Source organism: Pygoscelis adeliae, unplaced genomic scaffold (assembly GCF_000699105.1).
Source record: "Pygoscelis adeliae isolate BGI_AS28 unplaced genomic scaffold, ASM69910v1 Scaffold202, whole genome shotgun sequence".
NCBI lineage: Eukaryota > Metazoa > Chordata > Aves > Sphenisciformes > Spheniscidae > Pygoscelis > Pygoscelis adeliae.
This window is the reverse complement of record NW_008824544.1, coordinates 1,514,663-1,541,406: the sequence shown is the minus strand read 5'-3', so window position 1 is coordinate 1,541,406 and position 26,744 is coordinate 1,514,663. Positions and strand designations below refer to the sequence as shown.

The 26,744-nt window shown below is 39.4% G+C and overlaps 1 protein-coding gene across 1 annotated transcript in view; it reads right to left on the bottom strand.

The window, feature by feature from the left end:
• Positions 1-26,744, bottom strand: part of CELF2 (CUGBP, Elav-like family member 2) — a 379,525-nt gene that overhangs the window by 291,223 nt on the left and 61,558 nt on the right. Inside the window, exon 2 of the mRNA XM_009321743.1 lies at positions 21,325-21,360. Coding sequence (XP_009320018.1) covers positions 21,325-21,360 — 36 coding nt within the window. The remainder of the gene's footprint in view (positions 1-21,324; positions 21,361-26,744) is intronic.

Sequence of the window (26,744 nt, the reverse complement as noted above, 5' to 3'; positions counted from 1 at the left end):
TTTCTCACTTGTACTCTTCCAATTCTCTCCCCCATCCTGTTGCGGGGGGAGTGAGTGAGCGGCTGTGTGGGGCTTAGTTGCCAGCTGGGGTTAAACCACGACAGGTGGCTACCTTAGTACTGGATAGGGAAAATTCTGAGAAGCTTCGCTAACCATCATGCAGTTCATATGTTGCTTGCAATAAATTCTTTTTATTGTTTGATATTTGCAAAGTACCTACAGTGTTCTGCAACTGCAGGTAAAGGCATGAAGAAAAGTTTCTTGTCACAAAGAGATTGCCATTTAGATACACTGTTGCCTGACAAAGGAGAGCGTAATGGGAAGTAAAGAGTGAGCAGAGTAATTGAATGATGCATTTAAGCATACATTTTGTTATCTCTGTGGGGTTTTATATTTGTTTTCTTGATTTATTGAATTCGGTGTTCATACTTTTCAATCATTCATTAGCTAAACAGTTCTCTTGTGGTTTGCCTAGATTAGGAAATGAGGACTGGGACAAGCTAAAACTAGGAAAAAGGTGGGTATTCCGTTAAGTGGAGGCAGCTCACATCACTTCTGGAACGCCTCTTGCTACTTACTCATTAGTATTTACCAGAGAGCTGCCTGATGGAGGCTACACTCTGCAGAATTAGTTTATTCTTAACACCAGTCAGTGAAGCCTTTACAGACAAGATGGTTTGCTGCAGACATTGCAAGTTGGCCAGCCAAAACGCAGGCAACCAAATCATTGGGATTTGGAACATAAAAAGAATTTAGGCAGAATCTGTCTAATTAACTTGACGAATCATGGAAAATGGGTGATCTTTTTATCATCTGTCAGTCCATTAGAAGATATTCTGTGAGACAGCATAATGGAAAGGATATGTGGAAGGATTTATCTTTTTTTCCTCCCCATAAAGAGTCAAAAGGGCAAGCTGGTACAAACCATTTCATATGACTTCAGACCTCTTCAGAGAAAGCGTCCACACACGACCCACTAACTCAGACTCCCTGTGTAGTAATACCTGTTTTTCCCCATTGAGTAGGAAGCAATCCATACAACCTATTTTAAATAGCTACCTTGGGAAAAGTTATTTGGAAAAGTACCTGCTTTTCTCTACTGGCCATAAAGGAAGCACTGAATGGCCAGCCCAGATAAGGACATCAGCAGAGTTGATACCAATATGCAATTACAACATGTTTTTTAGGATTCATCTAATGTCTCAATCAATACTCTGTGGGAAACATGGATCAGCAAACATTACAAGCCTAACAAATGCCAAATATGCATAGATCCTTTCCAGTGGAGGTATCTGTCACTTATTTAGTAAGTATTTAGTAAGTAAGGGCTCAGTATTGGGGCCAGTTCTGTTTAACATCTTTATCAATGACCTGGACGAGGGGATCGAGTGCACCCTCAGTAAGTTTGCAGACGACACCAAGTTGGGTGGGAGTGTTGATCTGCTCGAGGGTAGGAAGGCTCTGCAGAGGGACCTGGACAGGCTGGATCGATGGGCCGAGGCCAATTGTATGAGATTCAACAAGGCCAAGTGCCGGGTCCTGCACTTGGGCCACAACAACCCCATGCAGCACTACAGGCTTGGGGAAGAGTGGCTGGAAAGCTGCCTGGCGGAAAAGGACCTGGGGGTGCTGGTCGACAGCCGGCTGAACATGAGCCGGCAGTGTGCCCAGGCGGCCAAGAAGGCCAATGGCATCCTGGCCTGTATCAGAAATAGTGTGGCCAGCAGGAGGAGGGAAGTGATCGTGCCCCTGTTCTCGGCACTGGTGAGGCCGCCCCTTGAATACTGTGTTCACTTTTGGGCCCCTCACTACAAGAAGGATGTCGAGGTGCTGGAGCGTGTCCAGAGAAGGGCAACGAGGCTGGTGAAGTGTCTAGAGCACAAGTCTTATGAGGAGCAGCTGAGGGCACTGGGGTTGTTTAGCCTGGAGAAAAGGAGGCTGAGGGGAGACCTCATCGCTCTCTACAACTACCTGAAAGGAGGTTGTAGCGAGGGGGGGGTCAGTCTCTTCTCCAAAGTAACTTAGTGATAGGACGAGAGGAAATGGCCTCAACTTGCGCCAGGGGAGGTTTAGATTGGACATGAGGAAAAATTTCTTCACTGAAAGGGTTATCAAGCATTGGACCAGGCTGCCCAGGGAAGGGGTTGAGTCCCCATCCCTGGAGGGATTTAAAAGATGTGTAGATGAGGCGCTTAGCGACATGGTTTAATGGTGGACTTGGCAGTGCTAGGTTAATGGTTGGACTTGATGATCTTAGAGGTCTTTTCCAACCTAAACAATTCTATGATTCTAGGTATCCACTAGATACGGCACTGGTGATGAGAGGATATTTGAAATATGCAATGTTAACAAAACAGGTAAAATTAAACACACATAAAACATTTAGAAAATTCCAAGTATTTAAAGTGTGTAAATTTACAGACTTTACATGATGCTACCCTTATTTAAAGGAAGCTAACAGTAAAATGAAGGGGTTGAGCATGCAGAGCTGAGATGATGTGCCTGTGTTCCAGCTAGGTCAAGAAAATATTTACAAGAGTGATTTTATCCCATTTTATCACAACAATGTAAGTAAAACTTCTCCCTAGCAAGGCAAGCAAAGATTGCTTGCTGTATGGCACTTTTCTCCAATATGAAATGCAGAAAAAAAATCTATTAGGAAATCTTACAGGGATATCCCTAATTAGCCAATTAAGTTGTGCTTGTGACCATGGATATTATAATCTCTTGGGGCAGTAAGCACATCTCCCCACATGTTTGTCCCTTACTGGGAATAAAAATATCCCAAGCCACCAACATGAGCCTAGTTGGTTCTCACCACCCCATTATTGGAATATTATTGTTAATGAAAATAAAATCTAAGCTCTAAAAATATAACCACAGTGTATATTCAGTGTCTCCAAAAGCAGACTGAGACCTTGTTAGTCAGTATTATGCCTTCCTGTTGGAGCAGAATTCTGTATAATTCTTATGTCCTCAGAAATGTCAGCTCAGGTTCAGTTCTGACTTTTAAGCACCACCGATGCCCAAGCTACCTTTTCACATCACATTCAAGAAGCAAGAAATTTTCAGGACAATACAGGTGATTTAGATACAGCTTAAAATGGAAGATGATGAAGTCACCTACATTTATATTCGATGCTGATGTAAACCACAGCATGTAACATTTCCAGTTGCTACACACAAATCTGTCTGGACATTTGGTGGACTCTCCTGGCCATACTTTGTTTCAGGGGCCAATTATAACCAGCAAGGTGACTATCATCTTACACGAAGAGGTCCTTAACTAGTACATTAGACTGTATAAGTGGAAAAACAAATTTAAAACAAATAAATCTAAGAATGTATAAGAATATTTAGAATAACAGTGTCCTTTCAACTATCCTTGCAACATTTTATTTCAGCTACACCGAGAAGTAAATCAGAAACCGCAGCTATTGGAACATGCTTATACAACAAGTTTGGGACCTCTTTTTGGAGAATCAGTTTAATTAAGTGTGGGGGATTTTTTTAATCTCATTTCATAACACTTTGTTTTTTTATGGAGAGGAAAAAAATAACTTACAAAACAAGTATCCTACATTCTGAAAGCTCTTTTTGGAACATATGGTCTTATCCTTCAGAAATTATGAGTTCTCTTGACACAGGCTGTGACAATCAAGTTGCATATGAAGTACTGCTATATTATAATTAACTCAGTTATGCCAGGCTTTTCAACAAAACTTTCCCAGAAGTTCCTGTCACTCAATTTTGAATGTGCATTCAGAGATTTGAAGCTTTAATGAGCCTTGATCGAGTTAAGTAAAGGCCCCACCCAGCCTGCGAAGGCGATCTCTGCTAGCTATGCTGAGTGCCTTGGCAATAGTTAGCCCCAGGCAACGAACACCAAGTCTCAGGCAACTTCCAGAGAATTCAGAAAGCTTCAACCTAGAAACAAAGTCTCCCATGCAAATGGCATCAACACACTCCCATCTCCTGGGAACAGATGGATCCATCACATAAAGCTTTGTGAAAAGAGAAACGAGCCAGGCTGGAAGCCTGGTACCGTACTACAAACTCTGCTTGCACTTCCTCAACATCTTCCTGTAAAAAGGCTCATTATTGACATTATGTTAATACATTTCATGGGGGTCACCCGTTAGTCTCTTAACTTAATAAAGGAGTGAATGTGGCTGGTGTATGAGCTGCTGCCCATGCAAGTTGCATTTTAAATCTAAATCTGAATTCAGTCTGGATGGAATTTGCATCTCTTCCAGATCAGTTCTGTACAACTGCAAACCCCGTATTTAAAGAGCTGTGCCCAGTCACTTTTCAGTGAAGTGCACAGTTTCTGATTTTGTCAGCTCTCCCTTTGCCAGTCTCTTTCTAAAATCCAAAGCTTGCTCTCCCAAGGATGCACAGAAGAAAATTAAATTTACAGTGATAAGTTCTGACAGCTCAATTCAGAACAGCAAATAGAGCTACATAAAACCTATACATCACCCTAGTGAAATGTAAATACAGTTTAGGGCTGGGCATATTTGGACTATGCCTCTGTTCATAAACTACATCCTGGCCCATGGACTGTAGCTGCAGAAAACGGCAAACTTTTCAGCCACCCACCAGACATTGTTACAGCAAGCTGGATCCACAGATGGGAGATCTTCATGGGTCAGCAGCCTCTAAACCTCCTGCTCCACAAGATGCAAGTAGATCCTCTGAACACACCAAGTAGATTAGCACAGAAATAATTCCAGCCTGTGGCCAGATATTCATTCTGGGGACCTGCCAGGTTTTCCACTCAGTCAATCCATTTTTAAAGACAGCGTCTTATTAGCACCTTACAGTTCTTGAATTACTTTGCCGAGTCTTTCTAATGAGACAGCAATCTGTCCAAGGGTATTAAGAGAAGTAAATGATAGATCTTTACTTTCTGATTTGATTACACAAGTGTATTCAAAGGTTAGAGGGATGACAGGAGACTGGAATACAGGAACACTTACATGGAGCGGTTGTAAACTACAATACATGCATGAACAGTCTTGCAAATACAGGCTTTTCGGCTTTGCAGAGAATGATGATCATCTACCTCCCCTAACACATAATAGCCCCAGCATACTCACCTTCCCCTTTGAGTGGACCCAAGTATAACCTTCAGCCCTACATTATAGAACTTTCTGTATTCATACCCAACCTAAACAAACTCAAAACATCTGTATCAGCTCTTTTCCTCCCATTTACATTTTACTGACCTCTAATTAAACCAGTTCAGCAAGGTGCAATTTTTAAATGCATTTTTCTAGTTCTGCTTCCCAACATGCAAGCAATATCAAGAAATGAAGATCGCTTACTCCCAGAAAGATAATTAAATCTATTTCATTAACCAAAATGCATTTGTTAATGTTTGATGCTCAAAACCACTCAATATATTCTCACTTTACCACAGTCAATCCATCAGCCTAACTTGTGTGGTTTGCCAAATGGTACCACACAATGGGACCCGTACATCACTACAGTCCCGTCCCCCTCCCGCCGTGTATTATTTCAACAAATTGAGAATTGTAATTCCAGTCTCACTAAAATGATGGCAAAGACAACAGTGAAACTTTTCCCCCTTAACTTCACCTGTCGCCAGCATGGACTTTTCCATGGGAACCCTGTTGCGTAGGTGCCCTTCAAGTCAACAGTGAAAACAGACAGGAATGATTCATCTCACTCCAATATGGATCCGTAAAGGGCTGTGGGATGAATCCCTTCACCTGAGAAGGTGGAGAACTGTTTCAAAGCCAAGTGGGAATAGAACAAACACCAGCAATGAGTCACACAAGTGGGGAACCACATAGAAACTCAGCATGTTTCCAATGGAAATGAGGCAGTTTGGATTTTCACTTCCCTACTAAAAAGTTTAGATTTTATATTTAAATTTTTGACTACATGCATTTCCCCTCTTCTTTTTTCTGTGAACATTTCCCATAGAAAACCACAGTCAGAAACCTCCATTCATAGATGAGCTGCAAAGCAAAAAAACCCACCTTCAATGGCAACCATTTTATGTAAAGCACAACAGAAACTGAGAAGCTTCTACTAGAAGAGCATGGGCAGGACCTTAGCTTTCACCCCTCATGTATGGTTTGGGTTGATATGGTCCTGACAGCTTCAGGAGCTGGGTCTTGCCTGCATGGGTTGTGCACTTTGGTCATACCCATGAGGCATCGTGGCTAAAGCAGCACAGCCTGCCTGAGTCACTGTTGCTTGGAGAGACGGTGGGAGCCACGCAAGAGCATCCCAGTCCTCCAAGGGCCTCCCTGAGGCATAGCACATGGCTGGGTTCCTTTAGTCTGTGGATGTAGTGATTTGTGAAAAAAGACTGTAAAAATCATTCCTAGCTGGCAATTTTCCTCTACCATCAAAAGTGCATTCAGCATGCAAAAATTAAATGCACTTTATTTCTACTTATTTTTTGCTTTTCAGTATAGAACTATGTCTTTCCTGAACTCAAGCACTTCCCCAGCCTTACCCAGTAAACTCCTGTCAGCTGAACACTATCATGTGGCTGCCCTCCTTTTCCCCTTGGTCATGGGAGCACAAGTCACAGGTTATGGTATTAATCCATGGAACCTTTGCCCAAACCTACGAGATTCACACAAGCTCTGGAAGAAAAAATCACTCCAAAGTAGAGAAATCTTTCTGTCCCGCATCCCCTTGATGCCCTCCATTGATCCAGCAGCATTTAGATGATAACATATTGTGTGCAGTCACAAAAGAACATACTTTAAATAGTAGTCTTGTTACAAATTTGTAAACATATCTAAGCAGCGATAATACCGCCCTTCATGCTCACTTTTGGAACAGCTGCTATCACTGTTGCAGACCATCTACAGATAGGAAGGTAACTTAGCAAATACCTCCAAAATCCCTCTGCTTAATGAGTAGGTAAGGAGTGACAATCAAAACCAGAGCTACAGCAAGAGATGCTCATGCTTCTGCATTCCCACACTTCTAGCTCTTGGGACTAATTTCAAGCTTTTGTTAATGAATTGGACCTGGGTTGGTTGAAGTTGAACCACTGAAGTTAACGTTGCTGAGAACTGCCCCGTCACTTGTGAAAGCATTTCCATAAGCACCAGAGGGATGCAGTCTAGCTCAACCACTCTTTCTTTATTCTTCAAAATAGGTTTGGTTTTATTTTTAAATATAAAGATCAGTCATTTTCTCCATCTGATGATCGCTCTCAGAAGATCTAAATTCACTGCTTGGCTTATTACCGAGCTTTCCTGAGTTCGGAAACAAAGTTCACCCTCTGGATTTTGATACAGGGCAAGACATCCTGACGGTTTTGTGGGGAATTCAACGCAGACGATCTCAAGGAAAGGAAAGGGCTGGGATGTGTAGAAAAGTGCTTGTTGTATGGGCAGCAGGAGGCAGCTCCATGCGTAGGAGGTGAGAGAAGGCAGCACACTGGGAGTGGGAGAAGGCTACAAGGAAAGTCAGCTCTGAGAGGAGAGTGAGGAACATAAGGAATATCACAGTGTGTGGGATGAGATGAGAACAGAGATGTAGGTTTTTAGAGAACTTTAAAACAATTATAGGTTTTTACCACGGGAGGTTCTGTTTGACTAGATCAGAGTGCTTGCTTCCTTGTTATGTGCCTGGAATTGAAGCTTTCTTTGAAACAGCTTCCTAACACTATTCCATACTTTCAATTAACATTTTATTTAAATGCTTTAAGATAGTTTCTAGATATATTAAAGCCTTACTGATGAAATCTTGAATATAATTTACATATCTAAGTCACATTTGCATTCAGTAACAAGACAGCTTTCCAGTATAGAGCATGCCATCAATAGTCCCCATTACTAGCATCTTGCTGAATTTCCCTAGCTGCAGCGTTCACTTCAAAGGGCTTCAGATTTAGCTGAAAGAAAGGAGACAGTGATATCATCAATGGTCAGGTATCGTTTCCAAATTTTAACCTGATGCATTGCAGAGTACCATTTTAACGTGTACATCATTCGGCCACCACTTGGACCTATCTTCAGGACTGTTACAAGAGACACAAGTCTATTTTTTAATTTAATATTCTTTTCTGTTAAAGAGAAGGGGAGAAAGTGTTCATACCCTTCCTACAAATAAAGCACGAAGTGTCAGTATCTTTCCACAGTACATCTGTACGCTTCCCTGGGGGATTTTTCATTATAAAATCATATCTCAGTTATCAAGTCTCAGCACTATAAAGCACAGATGGAATATGTGATAAAAGCCCTTTTTTTTTCAATCAGGAAATACCAGTAAGAGAAACTGGTGGTTGGAGCAGATTTTTTTTAGAAAGCACGTTTTGAGAATTTCTGAATGTAAGGAATTCGGTGAGAGAAGCAAAAGATGACTGATGCATCACATGCCTAAGAGCATCAGCCCACTGGTGAACATTGTGCAGGCAGTACTGGACGCAGGAAAATCATGTGCAACTGTCTCTAGTTACTCTGAGAGGTTCTTACACAGGCAGAATAATATCAAAGATGGGCTTGATGGAGGTTTTGGGCTTTTGTTTTGTTTTGTGTGTCTTTTTGCTTTGGACAGATTGATTTTTCTTATGTTAGACTTGATGCTTCACCGTAAGATTTATAGAGACCATAAATCTTATAAACCTCCAGAAAGTCAGAAGAGCCCAGCTTTGATGTATGCCCAATATAGGGAAACAGGGGTGGGGGGTTGTGGTGGTGGTGGGAAGGAATTTGGAATGTTTCTTTTTTATTGGTAATCCTTATTTCCTTATTTATTGTTTTTGTGAACTCTAGCCATAATTCTTTAAAGCTGTGCCTTGTCTCACAGAATGAAGTTAATCCAAAGTTGAATTTACAAAAGGGAACACGTTTTTGGTTTTTGTTCATCCAAAGAAAGCATCGCAGTTGAAAGTCAGAAGAAAACTAGACATCTGTATCTCTTGAAAAGGTAGAATATCAGGAGTTATAAAAGCCCTAAACCCCATAGAAAACAAGGATATAAAGCATCTTCTTATTGGCATGAAAAGAAGTTTGGCTAGGGACTGAGAAGATTTTTCTGCAGATATTTCTTTCCATAGCTGCCTCTTCTCAACTTTGCCAGCCTGTCTTTCAAAGCAGCTGCTAGATACTACCAGATGAAGAGATGAACCACTGGCTTCTCCCTGAACAACTCTTACGCTGCTGTAAAGATAAACAGCTCCTGCCACATGTTTTCTATTATCCAGCACCCACTACCAAGGCCCTACAGCGTTCCACAAGTTAATAAAATATCATCAAGTTAAGATCAAAATTTGAAAACCTGCATTAGAATAGCAAGCCAAACTTGACTGCCAGATTTTCAGCATCTGCCTGAGCTCTGATTTTTTTCAAATGGGTGAATATATAAAAATGTCTGTTATGTCCTTGGCACTGTGAGACAAATTCATGATGGGAATTTATTTCCCATTTATGTCACATTACCTGATGGAGCTGCTGAAGAAAGTCAATCATTCACAAGGTAAAATGGGTGGCAGAACAAATGAGGTAGAGTCTCTCACTGCCTTGCTCTAACTATAGAGCACTACAAGAAAGTACAACTGACAAAATTTTTCTCAGTCCTTACAGTAACTTTTTATTTATTTATTTTTTAATCACCTCGAGTACTTGCCATTCGTCAGACTCACTGTTTTTACAGAAAAACTTCAAGCAATCAGTCTAAAACCCTTGCATTAATTCTAAGAGGTTCAGAGACTGGAGAAGTACTGAGGTTGTGGCATGAGCTCATGCGTAGCTCAGCCAAATCAATATCCCCTTTAAACTACATCACTCTTTTTCACCTTGCAAGTTTTGAAATAGAAGATATAGTTGCTGCTTTAACTGAATGTTTTTCTTACATGATTTATTTTCCCATTTCTACACGTGTAGTATTATCTTGAGGGATACTGTGGGTTTTTTTTCCTGCTCCAGCTCCTGAACTGTTATTTCCACAGGCATTCTCCATAACAGAGAGGAAAAACATCACCACTGCATCATTTCTATAAAAAAAGCTAACATGAAATGCCAATTAGAAGTTTCTGCTACTGTATGCTCATTGTGGATTGAATACTTTCTTTGGAAGTAGGAGGTAGCTGTCAAACACACAACTCTGGACACAATTGTGCAGCTCCTCTGAAGAATAGGTTACGGGGTGGGGTGGGAATCAAAAAATAAAGTACCTTCATAATTAATAATTTTCTGAATTTTTAAATCAGCCAGGACATTTACAAGTTGTGTATCAAGTTTCTTTTGTTGCCACCTTTTTCCTTGTCTTTCTGCCACTCAGCACGCAGCCCGTGCTTTGGTTGCATGACTTTCTGCTGATGCCAGGGCCGGCTGCTGCACCGAGCCCGGAGCTCCTCTGGGGTCAGAGGTGCAATATCTATTCTGTTATTAGAGAAATTACTCAGTGCAATTTCACAGTTCAGCAAAACAGACTTATTGCTTGTATGCACTGTGTGTGCATGCCTTAACAAGCACTTAAAGTTTTTCTACTTCTGTTCCTTCATGGAAATATCCACCTTTAACAGCTTTAGAAATGTTAGTGAGCATGGTTTCTTTTTCTACTTAACTTTAATAAGGAGTTACTACCTTGCATATAATAAGGTTTCTAAAGAGCTGGACTTCCCTCTCTGCTATAAATTCAGAAATAGAAAAGTGAACTCTATGCTTTAGATAAAAACTGAAGAAAGTAACAGGTGGCTTTTTAGTAACATGATTACTTCTATTATTACATTCTGAATATTCAGTGTTAGCAGCAACCATCTCCTCTTGTGAATGCCTTTCCAAATTCAATTGCTTTATCCAAGTTATCTCTGTTTATTTCTGCAGGGGCAGGACCAGGGAAAAGTAATGCTATTTCGGCAATATTTTATTTTATTTACGCTCAATGAAAATGAGAAGGTCTTTTTTACAGCTGCGCAGCCTGTAATGTCAGCTCCAAGCAATCAGCTAAAAAAACGCCCCACAGTCACTTTGCAGGTTTAAAATAAAAAAAAAAAAGAAAAAAGAAAAAAGAGAAAGAAGAAATCAATTCATGTTGTCACAGTCTATCTAGAGTCATATTGTCCCCAGCCATTGATAGAGAATGAGAACATCTGGGGATTCAATTACTCATGACATGAATAATAATATTTCATTTTTGTTAAATAAAACTTTTTAGTTGCAGGAACTTCTGCATACTTCACCATGCGATCCTGGAATGAAAGCTACCAACGACTGAGACAAGCCACAGACTCTGGCATCCGCGAGCACATCGGTGCAGGTGCATCTGTACCCCTCAACAGAAAATCTTAATAAAGAAAATAATTTTTGAACATCTATTTAAAGATGGGCTCCTGACCTCCAAGCCCTAACAGATTTCCTAAGTGTCACAGCCAGCTTTTAAGAACTTGAATTAATAGCCTGGTTCAGAACAGCGCACTTGCCCTTTGAACCAAAGTCAGTGGCACCTGCAGTTGTCCAGTACTTTTGATTAACTCAAACCGTGTATCTAAATAGTATTAGGAGTCATTTAGGCCCTTATTTTAGGCTTCCACTTCATGATTCTCAGTACATGTTTCAAAAGGATGCTACCATAATCCGAGTTTCTATGTGTGTATTCTTCTTTCTTAATCAAGTAGAGCTGTCTATAGTCTTAGTGACAAAGTTGGGATCAAATCAGATGATACTCATTTTTCAACAATGAGTAAGCAGCAATACTCATGCTAAAATTGCACTGACTTGTGCAATCACTTTGATATCAGCAGGACTAGTCTCCAAAATTAAGCACGTGAACCATTGTGAGATGAGTATCTAAAAGTTCAGAAGGAAAATAATCAAGAAGGGCTGAAAGTTCTTGTATTTTTTTTGTGTTAGGTGAAACCCAGTAACTTGTTTTCCCTCCTTCTTTCTCCATGGACATTCATTAAGCTTCGATTATAGCAAACAGACATGATTTGCATCCACTCTACAACACCATGGCTTTGCTGAGCCCTAAATGTTCCCTGCAGAGAATGGTACGAAAGCTCTAAAAATTCCAAGGGTCTGAATGAAAAATATTTTCCATTATAGCCCAGCTAAGAGAAGTGCTGCACCGGCACTTTGCTGTTGTAGAAGTGCTGTGTAGGGCACAAGTTGCAAAACACATTGGGAGAACGTACACAGAAAGTGGGGTAGGTCCTCAGTGGCTCCAAACCGGCAAAACATCATCGCTAGTAAGAGTTACAGCACCGCTATGAGACAATGCTCCGAACACGTGAGTTTGGGGCTCACAGTCGTCTTTTTCTGTCATCAGCAGAACTTTAGGGGCCGCCTGCTTCTAATGGCAAGGCGCAGACATGAAAATTTGCATCGTCTCATAGGAGGAATCTCAAGTCAGCACCCTCAAAAAATAAAAAACAGTCACCAATTACTGCTTGCAGATCTCGCGTCTGGCTTTATGTAATGAATCTAGTCCCACTGTGATCATTGCCTTTTAAAAATGTGTAACATTTATGGACTCCAGTAAAAATGTTTTTAATATAATGTAGATGAAGTATAAACTGTTAACCTTGAACACTGGGGAACGTGTTAGGTTCTTGGGGTTTTTTTTAACCTCTTTAAATAATTTACTAAGAATTGTCTAAGATTTGCTTGTAATTCATAGCAAATCTTTTGGAATCATTAAAATAGTTGCAATTTTTTAAAATGTTATAACAGCTGTTATTTCATAAATAAAAGCGATACTCCGAAGGCAGAGAATGTTGAAGAGAGCACTAAACCAGAGTCTCTGCTCTCCTAGGGGTATCGGTGTGGGTTTCCTGACACTGTCCCATCCATGTATCTTACTGCCACTCTTCTAGGACCAACGGTAAGGATGACACACGAAAAATCCTGTATATCAGCAGTTCATTTCTAACTACTTATAAAACATATGATATAATACTCTGTGTTATATCATATAATATTCAGTCTTACATCATAATATGTATATCATGACATAAGATACATGCCTTGCCTATGCTGTAGCAAAGGTACTAAGAGAAAGTTTCTCAACTCTGCCATGTTAACAAAGCTCTCCTTGACTCTAGTTCTTGGGCTGCTTCTCCAGAGACAGATGTGTATACACCTTTTTTCCCCCCAAATGCATATTTACATCTGAAGTTTTTCCCACAAGATTCATCCTTTGCACTGACTTTCTAAATGTTCTGTTGATGACACCAAGCTGAGTGGTGCGGTCGACACGCCAGAGGGATGTGATGCCATCCAGAGGGATCTGGACAAGCTGGAGAAGTGGGCCCGTGTGAACCTCATGAGATTCAACAAGGCTAAGTGCAAGTTCCTGCACCTGGGCAACCCCCAGTATCAATACAGGCTGGGGGATGAAGGGATTGAGAGCAGCCCTGCCAAGAAGGACTTGGGGGTACTGGTGGATGACAAGCTGGACATGAGCCAGCAATGTGCACTCACAGCCCAGAAGGCCAACTGTATCCTGGGCTGCATCAAAAGAAGTATGGCCAGCAGGTCGAGAGAGGGGATTCTGCCCCTCTACTCTGCTCTGGTGAGACCCCACCTGCAGTACTGCGTCCAGCTCTGGAGCCCTCAGCATAAGAAAGACATGGACCTGTTGGAGTGGGTCCAGAAGAGGGCCACGAAAATGATCAGGGGGATGGAACACCTCTGCTATGAAGAAAGGCTGAGAGAGTTGGGGTTTTTCCACCTGGAGAAGAGAAGGCTTCAGGGAGACCTTATTGCAGCCTACCTGTACTTAAAGGGGGCTTCTAAAAAAGATGATGGCAAACTTTTGAGCAGGGCCTGTTGTGACAGGACAAGGGGGAATGGCTTTAAACTAAAGGGGGGTAGATTTAGACTAGAAATAAGGAAGACATGTTTTACACTGACAGTGATGAAACACTGGCCCAGGTTGCCCAGAGAGGTGGTGGCTGCCCCATCCCTGGAAACATTCCAGGTCAGGTTGGACGGGGCTCTGAGCAGCCTGATCTAGTTGAAGATGTCCCTGCCCACGGCAGGGAGGTTGGACTAGATGACCTTTAGAGGTCCCTTCCAACCCAAACTATTCTAGGATTCTATGATCTTAAGTGCTAAAACAACACTTAAGCAAAGGAGACACACAAATGACTAACTTGAAGCACAAGTATTTCAACTGAGCTGGGAAATAAAGGGAGAAGGGGAAAAAAGGCTTTGTATTTTAAGGTGGTTTCCTTTGCTGTTTGTTATATTGGAATGGCCTCTCAAAATCCACCTGTAATGGTCCCTTTCTCTATCTTCGTTCAAACTGCTGTTCAAAGGCTCATTTTTTGAACAAACCCAAGAAATACCATTCCTGTGTCAGTCAAATGTTCTCCCCAGACCAATGTAAATTTAACTTAAACCAGTAAGATATTGCAGTGCTATTAAGTGGGACAGATAATGAACCTAAATAACTGCTCAATCTTATTAGTGTAGTCCTCATAAACCTTCCATTTTTCTTCAAGCCCTGCTGCTTAGCATTCATACTGCCTGATTTGAGACTAAAATTAGATTATAGGAATGCGTGCTTTTTACAAGAGGTCTTTTATTTGTTCCATAAAGTATTTAGCACTCTTTAGACACTGTATAAATAAAAATAACCATGATCTTGGAATTCACCTTCAGGAATGCAAATGAAGTGATCTGAGTCCTTTCATTTCTGCTGCACGTTATCCTCATTGGGCATGTATGGATGGCAATGCTTTGTAAGACAAGTAAAAAGACGCTTGGAAGTCTAGTAAAGGTGAATAACAAAAAAAAAAAAAAAAAAAGAAGAAGGGAATATGTCTCTAGTTTTAGAGTTTTACAATAAGGAATAAAAATAAAAGCCCTAGAAAGATAAAGGTCTGCTGTTAAATTCATTCGTGTTTGTGAGAGATGCTAAGAACTGCTGGTGAAAAATGATTGTGGGTTCAAAACCCAGGTCACTGAGTGAAATAACTTACACTCATTATACGTGGCCTTTGAATCTTAAAATTAGGAGCCGTTTCAAGACTGCGAGCTGTGATTTCTGAGGACCCTGCATTGTGAGAAGAGTTACTACCTTCTGGGTCAGAGCCATATCAAGTCCAACAATCGTTTTTGTCCAACTTTCTCCCCTCCTTCCCAGGGTCTATATTTAGGACTTAAGTACCAAATAGCGAAAGTTTTTTTGAGGTTATGCATGACAATGTCCTCAAAACTCCAGTAGGCATCAGCTTACGTCACTTGGCACTTTAACACTTATAAAACTCAGGCTGCTAGGACTCACCTTAAATTAAAGTTATCATCAGGTGAAACATCTAGTCTATGCTATTCCCCCAGGCTCCACTTTCAGGCAATGGAGAAAGAAAAACAATTCCCCAAGGTTAATCACCCTGTCCTGAGATAAGGCACCTATTTCTCTTAATTTCTCCCCTGGTTCTTTAGACTGAGGACTTTTGAGACAGCTAAATTTAGGCAATGTGAATCCTGCCATTGGTATCTTAGTAATTTTTGAATGCAAGTCATCCGTAAGCACATATGGATAATCACCTCTGTGCTCCTTAGGCTCCTCTTAAGATTTTAAAAATATCTCTTCAGAAAGGGATCAGATTGCACATAAGTGTATTTTAAGATTAACATTAGCTGTAAAAAACATATTTCGAAATGGATGTAAAACAACAAAAAAAAAAATGCCGACAGCTACTAGAAAGGAATAACTCCATGTCGCATTTTAATGATATTGAAGCTTTATCTAGAAAAAATAAAAATCAGGATAGTGAAGAGACAAGTCACGTATTATTTCCTCAAAAAACCCAGATTCACTTACAATAGCATCAAAGTCGTTACTATCCCAAATAATTACTGTAATTTATATTACAGCACCTCAGAAAGACCAAACAACATCAGGGCATTCCTATACAGCACATACAATGGGTAACAGGCAGTCCTGCTTGCAGTACAGAAAAACAGCTCAAAGGTTAGGTGAAAGAAAATAATATTTAGAAATAAACATCTGAGGCATAGAGAAAGGTCAAAAATAAGATTTTTTTTTTTTTTAAGGGAGTGATTAGTTAAATTCAAGTCTCAATTTAAAATAATGATTTTCTTCAGAAAATGGCAGGCATCCAAATTATGGAAAAACTGCTCTTTAAGACAGTTGACTTGAGAACATTTAAATATCGAGGGCTGGAATCTTTTTCTTTTCTTTTCTTTTTAATGATGCAGTTTCAGAAAAGATACAAGATGATATCATTTCCAAAGACTAACTCTGGTTAGCTGCATATAGTTTGACATTCAAGAAATTTAATGTTATCAGCTACCACTGCCTGCCACCCGGGATGAACAACATTTTCTTGACCTATTATTTATATGCCTCTAAACAAAAGTGAGTTTTGAGAAGGTATTTGGAGGTGGAAAGAAGAACTTCTCCAGTAGAAAAGAGAGTCACAAATGGACAATGCCAAATCCCTGCTTTATTTAAGGGAGAATAAAACTTCAGTAAATATTATATCAAGGTAAGGAAAATTCTGTCATAGATTGCCGGACACACACATATGGTGTAGGTGGATGGGTGTTCAAGCCTGACATGACTGGCAAAGCAGCACCAGTAACATGAGAGGACATCCACAGTCTGAAACATGAGGGGTGAAAGGTATAACCTGCTGTTCTCAAAGTGAGAGAAATTGCTGGCAGTCGACCTGAAGGGGACCAGAAGAGCAAACCAAGAAGCTAACCCCAGCTCCCACCATCCATGCACAACCAGTGAAGACAGCGATTGAGATATCAAGTAGGTCTTTAGTCCATGCCCCTATTATTGTCAGGAAAAAATCCTTTTCATTTTATAGTAATTAAAATGCTCATAGATATTTTATTAACTCACTCTACAGAGCCACATAAATTTTATAATTCATCCAAGCACTTACAAGTAGTTACTTGGGTTAGGCTGTCAAGACAGAAATGATTCAAAACCTTGCATACTTAGCTCCTTGGAAGACATATCATTCCCTAACACAATGGTATTAGAAAGGCTGCTGACAGTTAGTGATCAAGAGATTTCATTTTGCTTGTCATATGGTGGGTTGTCAATTCTTCTTTTCCCTTTAGATAAAAGCTTAGTTGCATTAGATTTAAATAATGGTGAAGTTGCAGGTTAACATTTTTCAAAAGTACCAAAGTGACTTCAGTACTTAAATTCTATTTTCAAAATGCTGTAGACATGCAAGAACATAAGTCTCTACACTAAATGGAACTCAGACATTTTTAAAGAAATCTATGGAAAGGTGGAAAATAAAACCCTAACTCGAGAGGGCTTAAAATTTGTACCCTACTCCAGACCACTGGTTTAAAATAGATAAAGTTTGCAAATTATTGCAATTCTAAGACAAGCTAAAGATTTAAATTTCCATTTTGAACGTACTTGATTGTTTTCACATCAATGTGAAATTGATGTGAAATAAATAATAAATAATATGCCATTATATTTTATTGCAGATTTCCTCCCACCCTTCTAAAAAAATTTCTAAATGACAGTTTTAAGATGGCCTTTACCTCAAAATACAAGTTTTCCTGAGTTATGCTGAAGATTTAAGCAGGGGCTGCAGAGATCTTTCTACTTTTTTTTCTATGAAAAATATCTATGCAAATCATTCTCTTGATTTTTTTTTTTTAACAGTAAATAAGAACAACTTAGAGGAGGAAGTGACCGTTTAAACTTTACTCCCTCCCCCGAGTGAAATGTAAAAGTGAGCCACTACATAAAAATGGAAAAGTAGCCCAGATTTTACTAACCTAGTATTAAGCAAATAAATAATCCATGTGGTTAGTCTATATTTAAAATATTTGTTCTTCTTTAAATATAAAGTAACTTTCACAGAAACAAACAGAAGTGGCTAGAGACTGAAATCATTCCTTTGATATTGAAGCTGAGCATTTTCTCGTTTAAGCTCCAAACATCATCTCCCTCGTGCCCATAGGGCTTTGCACTGTGCTCAAGCACTCCACCTCGCTAATTTGCTGCTCCCCTCGACCGCTTAGCTCAGATGCTGGTGTATGAAAGGGTGGTTACAAGCTTAGGTACCACAAGATTTTAGGAGCTTATCTTCATTCATTAATTGTTCTGTATCATGCTTAAATGGTGGATTTCTCAAGTTTAGCTATATTTCTTCGAATACTTTTAGTTTGGTTTGTTATCGCAGGTACCATCTATGTAATGTTGAGAGCAAATACAGTTTGAAATAGGACTGCCATAGCAGCTATAGAACATCTAAAAGGGAAAAAAAAAATAGGCCAGACCTTTATTAAATTTTAAAGTATGCCTTCGCTACACTCTTCTAAAGATCCAAATAGGGTATTCAAATCTCTAGAGATCACCAGTATAATTTCTTTATCATGTTCCATTTAAAATTTAATTATGTAGTCTACAACAAGAAGTATCTGAGTACTCTAAATAGGTCATGCAATGAACAACTTAATATTATTATAAAGTTTTCCTTGTGAAGATCTGTTCTTTGATGTGCTGTTGCACACAGAAAGCCTTTCTTCGAAAAAAACAATATACATTCATAGATATAATAATGTCATTTAATATAAAAATTGTAAAGCTTCTTTATCATATTTTAAGTTTAAATTTTCAATTCCTTCTCTAGCCTGAGCTTCCCCAAATCATCAGAAATAAGTGGTAAATTAGAACTGACACAATATAATCGTGCTGAATATTTTTATATCTTTCTACAGGCAAAGTTAATCTATTAGCTTTCCTTCTAAATGATGTCCACCAACTCAGATTTTTCTACTTTTGCCTATCAATGATGCATATTCTTCAGTGGCAAGACGTAAGGTAATTTCTTCTTCCTCTTAAAAATAATCATTAGAGATCAATCAGCAGTATTTAATGGAAAATGTCCATGTTAAAAAGTCACCATTTACCAAGACACTTTGTTACATTTTCTTTTTTAAAAATGCACATAAGTAACCTCTCTTGGTTACTATAGGAGAAGAGAAAATATTCAAAATGTTCTTTTCTGTAACTTCTGACTATTTACAGGGTTTTCTGGGAAAAAATCCCTAACTTCTCTTCTGCAACTCAGCTATGTAAAATTCAGAAGGGATTTTTGGTTTTTTTTTTTTTTTTAATGACAACAAAAAAATTAATGCCACTGGTGCTTAAATCTTCCCGAAAGTCAGAAAAAATATTCCAAGTACAGACGTATCTGCTCACACTTACATGGCTTGCAACAAAACCCTTTCACCACGTTTACAAATGCTTGAAAAGGATTTGATCAACTCTGGCCGCAAATATACCCATGAGTCATTATTGCCCTGAGGAAAGGCATCGTGTTTACCTGCACAAATGAGAGATTTCTAGGATTACGGAGGGCTTTTTGCGCCCCATCGGACAAAATACAACAAGCACAGTAACCATGGGAAAATGGTTATTAGTTTCATCATTTCAGGGTGCAACACCTAAAATTTTATATCCTATAAAGTAGTTGTGGGGTGAAGGTGGAAGAAGATGTGGTGCTGGTGGGGAAATTAGACTGTTTCACCATTATGAATTAATAATAACAAAATGGTTCACTTGAAGTTTGAAAGAAGAACAAAAAATATTAGATTAATACATCACAACATAAGATTAAAAACCCCAAGGAACTGCTTGTTTAGAGAAATGCAGGAACAGGTGAATCCCCGAGAAGGCTGGAGGACTAGCCAACCTGCGCACAGCTGTAAACATTTGTTTTCAATCAAGACAAGATCATTGGTTTTAATATTTATAACACAATTACAATGCCTTGTGCACATTGCTTGTATAATCTGATTTTTACTTGCAACATCTTGCCACAGTTGAAATTAAAGCCTTGTGGTAATAATTCAAAAAACACATTTAAGCAATCATTAATGGCAAGTATGAAACTGAATGTTTATTCAAGCACCTATATCTCTCATTTTAACTTTAATTTAAAATGGAATTCATTTCTGCAGTACAAGGACTTCATGTTTCCAGTATATTAGTCATATAATACCTAACCAATTAGGGGCATGCCGTCAAATTGGAAATATTTTAGCACTAAAACTAGTAAAAGATACAGCTAAGCAGTGTTATTGACATTCCTAATCAAGGACACAGCTACTCTGTTGAATCCCTATTTTTTTTTGGTGTGTATGAAGAATTGTAATTCTTTTGCAATGAAGATGAATAAATCTTTTAAGTGTCAGGTAGGCCTGATCACTGGTCAGTACTTCAAACGCTTGGCAAAATTTCACCAGCATATTTGCTTGCACAACTGAGGATATCAAGTGATGGTAAGTCATAAGAAGAAAGGTATCCAATAAATGAACAACTGATATAAGTTACACAAGTTTGTACCTACAAAACAAGGTGATAGATTACAAAGGGGGAAAACCGATCATACACAGTGAAAATCCACATTTTTACAGCTTAACAGCAGAGTCAAGCCAACTAATATACACCACACACACCATAAAGAAAAATAGACATTTTTTTCTCTGCCTTAGAAGCAGGAATAACTTGTGTGTATTACCATGCTTAAAGAAAACTGATTTTCTTGTTGAAATATCCTTCTAACATTATATATTGTGTGAACTACAACATTGGTATTAATTGGAGGATAACAAAACGCCCCAAACCATGATGTCATTAAAAACCCCATGCACCTCAAAGAGCAAAACTGGTGGCAGAAGATGCAAGAAGACACAGAGCACCAATTTTTGCTCACCAGGCATCTCTGCTAAGTGACAGATTACCATATCAGATATTTTTGTTTCCCTTCTCTCCTCCCTTTTCTCTATCTGCATGATTACAGCAGTTTATTGCATCCTCTGACACTATGTAGGCAGGTCTCTCTTCAAAAACCTCTATCGCAGCCTGGGAGTCTTGTCTAGTTCTATTATTTTATGAAAAGCTTTCTCAGCATAGAACAATTTGGTCTAAGCTGCTTTCCTGCTTTCCGGATGAAGATGCCTTAAGATCAGAGTGTTTTTTTCTCCTACCTCCAAGTTTCCCTCCCCTCATCACTCGGGTGAAATTTAAAGCAAAAGCCAAACCACCTGCAGTGGGTATAATTGCACAGCTGGAAGAAAACCACATCTGGGATTTTTCTCATCAGGTGCGCAACTGTGCTAAGCCTCAAAGCACCTTCAACGTGTCACTTTAAGCTGTGCAATTTTGGTTGCGCCAGTATTTCACAGTCATTTGTCTGTCTATGGCGTGCAGTGTGTGTTCTCCTCTCTGCACCTCCAGTTCTCAATATCTCAGCAGTTTTCCTTAGGGAAAGGATCATGTTCTGGCTCAAAAGGTCGTGCTTCTTTCAGCACCTTCCAGACATTGGTACACAGATGCAATATAGAGCAACTTGCTTACCTTGGTAATGTTCCAGATAACTCTGTGGCAGTTTCTCTGAAAGACACAAAGTGAGGAGAAATTAGCTTGTGTTTAAAGAAGCTATAAAATTTTAAAGATGCTTTTATACTGCTTGTATTTTTTAGGAGTGCAGACACACGTACACAGCTTTATACGCAAATACTTCATTTGCAGATGCGACGTCCGCATGATCATATACACAGGAACGTGAAAAACAGATGATGGAGTGTGATCTAAGGATTTAATCAGAATAAAGTTCTCAATTGTTCAATTACTCATTTTTTAGGCATAAAATTATCACTATTTCAAATGCCAGCACTGTATGATCCTACATAGCCAAAATGTAGCACTGGGCCAATTTTCCAGTGGAAAAAGTTCCCTTTTTTCGGTACTACAGCAAAAGCAAGGCATTAGACAGATTTATAACCATGTCATGCACTGAAAAAAATACCATGTTAATGTTAAATCTTCTTATATTGGGTTTTAGGCAATAGTTATTTTCCAAATATGTGATTTTTGATCCAATTTACTTGCTTGAATCTGTTTTGTGGGTTTGCAATTTGTTTGAAGGAAACTGAGTGTGAGATAGCGAAACTGGGCTAACGTAACCAGTATGTCATGTTAAAGCACAATTAAATACATTATCATTACCTATGCACACAATCCTTAAAATACAACCCAGATCTACCACCACTGTATGTCCTTGCTCGCCTCCCCAGCACATTTGCTTAGACCTTATCCAAACATCGGGAAAACAGCTGGATAGCTCCATTTCTCCTTTCTCTCCCATGTATAAGACCTTAAAGAAACCAGCAAGGAGGCATAAAGGGGTTTATTCTCCTCCACTTGACCAGAAGTCCATCTTGTTTCATGCTGTGGTCTGTCCTGTGTTTAAGTTTGCTGTGTGAAAGATAGCTGGTTAGTTCATAACCCAGTTGCTTCAGCTGAGATCCAAATTGCAAAATTCCACATCTGTGGCTTTGAAATTGTGGTATGGGACAATTCTCAACATAATACTCTCTTCTCCTTCTTTATAGCTGAGCAACAGAAAATCCTTCCATCCACTTTTACATACAGGGGGAAAAAAAAATCTAATCTTTTTTTGGGGGGGGGAGTAGTGGCAGTAAAGACAGGTCTCAAAATCTTCCTTGCCTTAACAATTCCCAAAACCATGGACCTAGTGATCATAAGTATGGAACCAAGCCTACATTTTTTTGTTGCGAGGGTATAAACCTTATAAACACAGATTGAACCCACAAGCCTAATTTCTTTAGGAATCCAAAGGAAAAAAAGAAGAAAAAAGAAAGATATTTTTGAAGGTTCTTGTAGAGCTTTACCATCTTCTGAAGCCACTTTTTTTGATGGGACAGCTTCAGAGTTGTTATAGTAAAAGCACAGTATTTCAGAGCTCTTCTGTAGTTCTAGATCCCCCATGCTTTTTGGCACTATATGAACTATGAGCAACTACAAGGGTCTTGTTGTTTTAACTATTATTTTTTTTATTGAACGTCCCAGAGTGACACCCAGGCTTTTTCCTTAATGGTTACACTGGCAATTGGAGACTCCATTACAGTGTCAGAAAAGATAAAATGGTCCCTCTAAACATGCATGGCTCTGCATTTTCGTTGAGTCTCTATCTTCAGGCTGTGCAGTTTGCCGGTCACAGAAAGTTGCCTTAAACCTCCCAGTGTTTTGCTTCAAAAGGCACAGAGCAGAACCGCGTTCAGTGGTTGGAAAGAAGAAGCAAAAAAAAAAAAGATGGCTCACACCCTTTTCTTGCACACACCATTCAGCAACAGACCAACAGACACACAAGCGCGCTCAGAAGAGCCAGTTCCCACCCCAGCAAAGGCAGACAGGTATGTATTTAACAAGCGCCTGTGATGAACAAAGTCCATGATATAAATGACATCCCAGGTGAGAGCCAGGAGCAAGAGGAAGAGAATGGAAAGAGATAAGAAAATGAAATCAGAATGGAGAAATACAGACTTGGTTTCTATGGGGGAATTTGATACAGCTGTACATTTTAGATATTTTATTTTCATTAGACTCCTGCACATTGGTATCATACCGCCTTGTTTTCCAGGCCCTACTCATAACTTATACAGTTCAAAGAATTAATATGATATTTTCTGTAACTTATCAAAGAACTGGATCACTAAATGGTTCCAACAGTCAGGAAATTTTTCCCTTCCACCACTAATCACAGGCATCATCTCCTTTTGTTGAAATGCTTTTTTGGGGAAAGAGCTTGGACTAAAAGGTCAGGCTGGGCGTTTCTTTGTTTCTTCTTCTAAAGGGACTCCCTAGCCTTTAGCTACCTATTATCACTCTAATAACAGAATATCACAAACCTTCTTGCTTTAGGGTATGGCAGCACATTTTATAAAACAGCAGTTGCTCATGCAGCTTAAAGAGACAACCAGGCAAATCACAGGTGGGTATTGCAGGAAGCCTCAAGCAGCAGAAGCAGCGATGTTTAAAAGAGGATGTTAAGCTGGAAACACACTGTCAGCTTCTGAGCAGAGCAGCGAGTGATTGGTGCATCTAAATTTCTAAAGATTTTCATTTTTGTTAAATAACCCTCTCTACAAGAGATGCTGGCCTTATGAAAACAATCATTAAATAGTCGATACAGCGGTAAAAAATCTGAATGTGATCAGAATGTTAAATAAAGACACTGCAGGTCTTTATCATGTACATTTTTAATGCAATTAATTGTGTTGTCAGTTTCATATTTGGTCAGATCAAATTCCAATTTTGAACAAAAATATGTAAGGTAATGATTTTTGAAATACAGATCAAACTCAAATAAAACTTTAAAACTCACAAGTAAAAGAGGAGAAGTCTGATTACTTCCCAACTGTCCAAAGATTTCATTGTTTCTCGTCAACTCAGTAAACATTTAAACCATAAAAAAAAAAAATTTAAAAACTCCTTTAGGTTATTAAACTAAAAATATTATTTTCCTAGAAAACAAACACAATTATCACTGCAATGTCATTGGAAATAAATGGTACATGGACTGCTGAAGATGGTTAATGTCCACTGTAAGTGTCCTATAAATATCAGGAATTGAAACACTGCTCTATAAATATATTTCATGGGAGTTTAAAAAAGAAAATCTTATGGAGCAAATTACTCATCAAGAAAACCCTTAAAGTTTATTTAAAGATAATGGATACTCATTCTGCAGTATTTCAAGATATTGAAGCTAGACTTATACAACCAATTTTCAGATCCCTAGTATTCCCAAATGACACATACAATAAATATAACTACATACAATAAATATAACTCATAATTTACTGTATCTACAGATTTTTTTACTCTTGGATAAAAACAAGAGAAGGATAATACTCAAAGGGAAAGTGAATATAAAACCACATATTTTCATGTCCTGCCTATGATATGAAAGGATGACCTTGAAAAAGATTGAAGATGGAAACCTAAATGTTTCGTCAGGGCTGCCCCGAATTCCACTGAAATCAGTGCCAATGCAAATGGGATACGCTAATGCACAACACCACTAAGGACAGAAGAGGATAAGGCTAAAGATCCTGGAAAAGTTGTTAGGTAGAAGGTGACATTACGAAGTGCAGTCGCAGCATTTCCAGGAAGGTCGTTTACAATTTCCTAGCATTTTGTGTTCAGCTGTGCAGGATGGATCTGGGGCAGCGTGGTCCGTACATATGGAAGATGAAGGTGCTGTTGAAGACAGGAGGGTGCTGGGTGAGAGGTCTGCTCTCCAAAATGCTACCCCAACACACATGGTCTTCCAAAAAATCAAATTGCAGGTTTACAAATTGTTCACTAGAGCTGTGAGGAGCTTTGACCTACTGAAGAGGCTCTGCACCCTCCAGAGAGAGGACTACATAGCTGTTCTCAAAACCCAGAAAGTCAGCGTGGGCAAACCAACCGCCACACACACATTTTGTCATTTCTCTCTACAGGCTGAGAAATCCTTCCCGTAGGATTGGAGTAGGATGTGTACCAAAGCAGAAAAGTATAAATATTTTAGTCAAACCTTATAGTGAAGTGGAAGTGGGAAGATCTGCATAAAGATCAGCAAACAGACTTTACTGCCTATTAGTTTTGTTTGAAGAAAGTTGTTCAGGAAAACTCTTCAGAATATTTGGAAAGTGTTGTGTTTGTATTAAATGTTTTGTTCACTGAGAAATCATATGGTGCTCTTTTCTCAGAGGCTCACTGGCAGCTGTTGTTACCACCCTGTTGTGCAGGGTTTGGCACAACACAGCTCAGGTTTAACTGTACAACATTTTTGTCCGGTTTAATACTCTACGTTGTGCTTCTGCAGAGATGTAAACTGAGGCACAAGAGACAGGGCAAGGGTTTAAAGGGTAACTGAGGTAATCATGTATATTCTGCTAAACGCATGCCAGGAAACTTAGCAAGTACTGAGTTCAAACCATGCGAGTCAAGACTATGCTTAGAAAAATTTTTTTCTTCTGCAGGATCATGACCTTCAGTAATTTGGAAAGCCTTAGGTCTCCATCAAGAACAATTTTTGCTGTGAAAAGGAAAGCATATGGATTCAAACTAAGCAATCTGTCGGGGTGCTGAGGAAGATGCAAAAAGAAAGGCAGCAACACATTCCTGCAATCGTGTCACCGTTCTTCCTTTTTCCATCTCACACTCTGGGGAGAGGATAAAGCCTGCCTACAGCACACGAGGCACATGAGGATAAGGACATAAGGATAAGGGCAAAGCTGAAGAAGGGATCTGTATGGTGCGCTATTAAGAAAGCAGCACAAATGCAAGCAGAAATCCCCCAGATGCAGAATACGGGAGTCTCCCAACTTGTGAAGAGAAGTGTCCACAGCCTGAGGTCACGGTTGTAGGCATCAGAGCTGGCAGTTGTTGTTTCAACCAGGTGGGTTAGAAGGTCCTGACTTCTCCAGGACAAGTGACCATGACGCCTTTGGTTCCCCGGGACATGTAACAGCAGTTAGTTCTACCACTTATACTCATTTTCCATGAAGCACAAAAAACCCCAAAGGTTAAGCTGATATTTCTGGCTTGGGTGAAACGTTCAACCCTTTCCTAAACAGAGTCTTACACCTGGCACAAGCATTGATGACACCGGAAGGGATATATTTGTGAACAGAAATAAGTACAAGCTGAAGAGAAATGAGGTATTTGAGAGGATCGCTTGAAAAGTTATGTATTTTTCCAGGAATATCCACTGTGGGCATAACTGGATATGCCAAGTGTGCTGATAAGGTGTGTGTAACAAACTGCAATAATGTTGATAACTAGGAAGTTCTACTTTGAAATATTTCCAAATATTGCATAACCGTGAAGGTGTTCTTTGTTTTGCCCCATGGGCAAATCTGGCTTGCCAGAACAAACAAAGCAGCTGATGCTTTTGACTAATCTTTCCCGGCTCTGCCTACCCG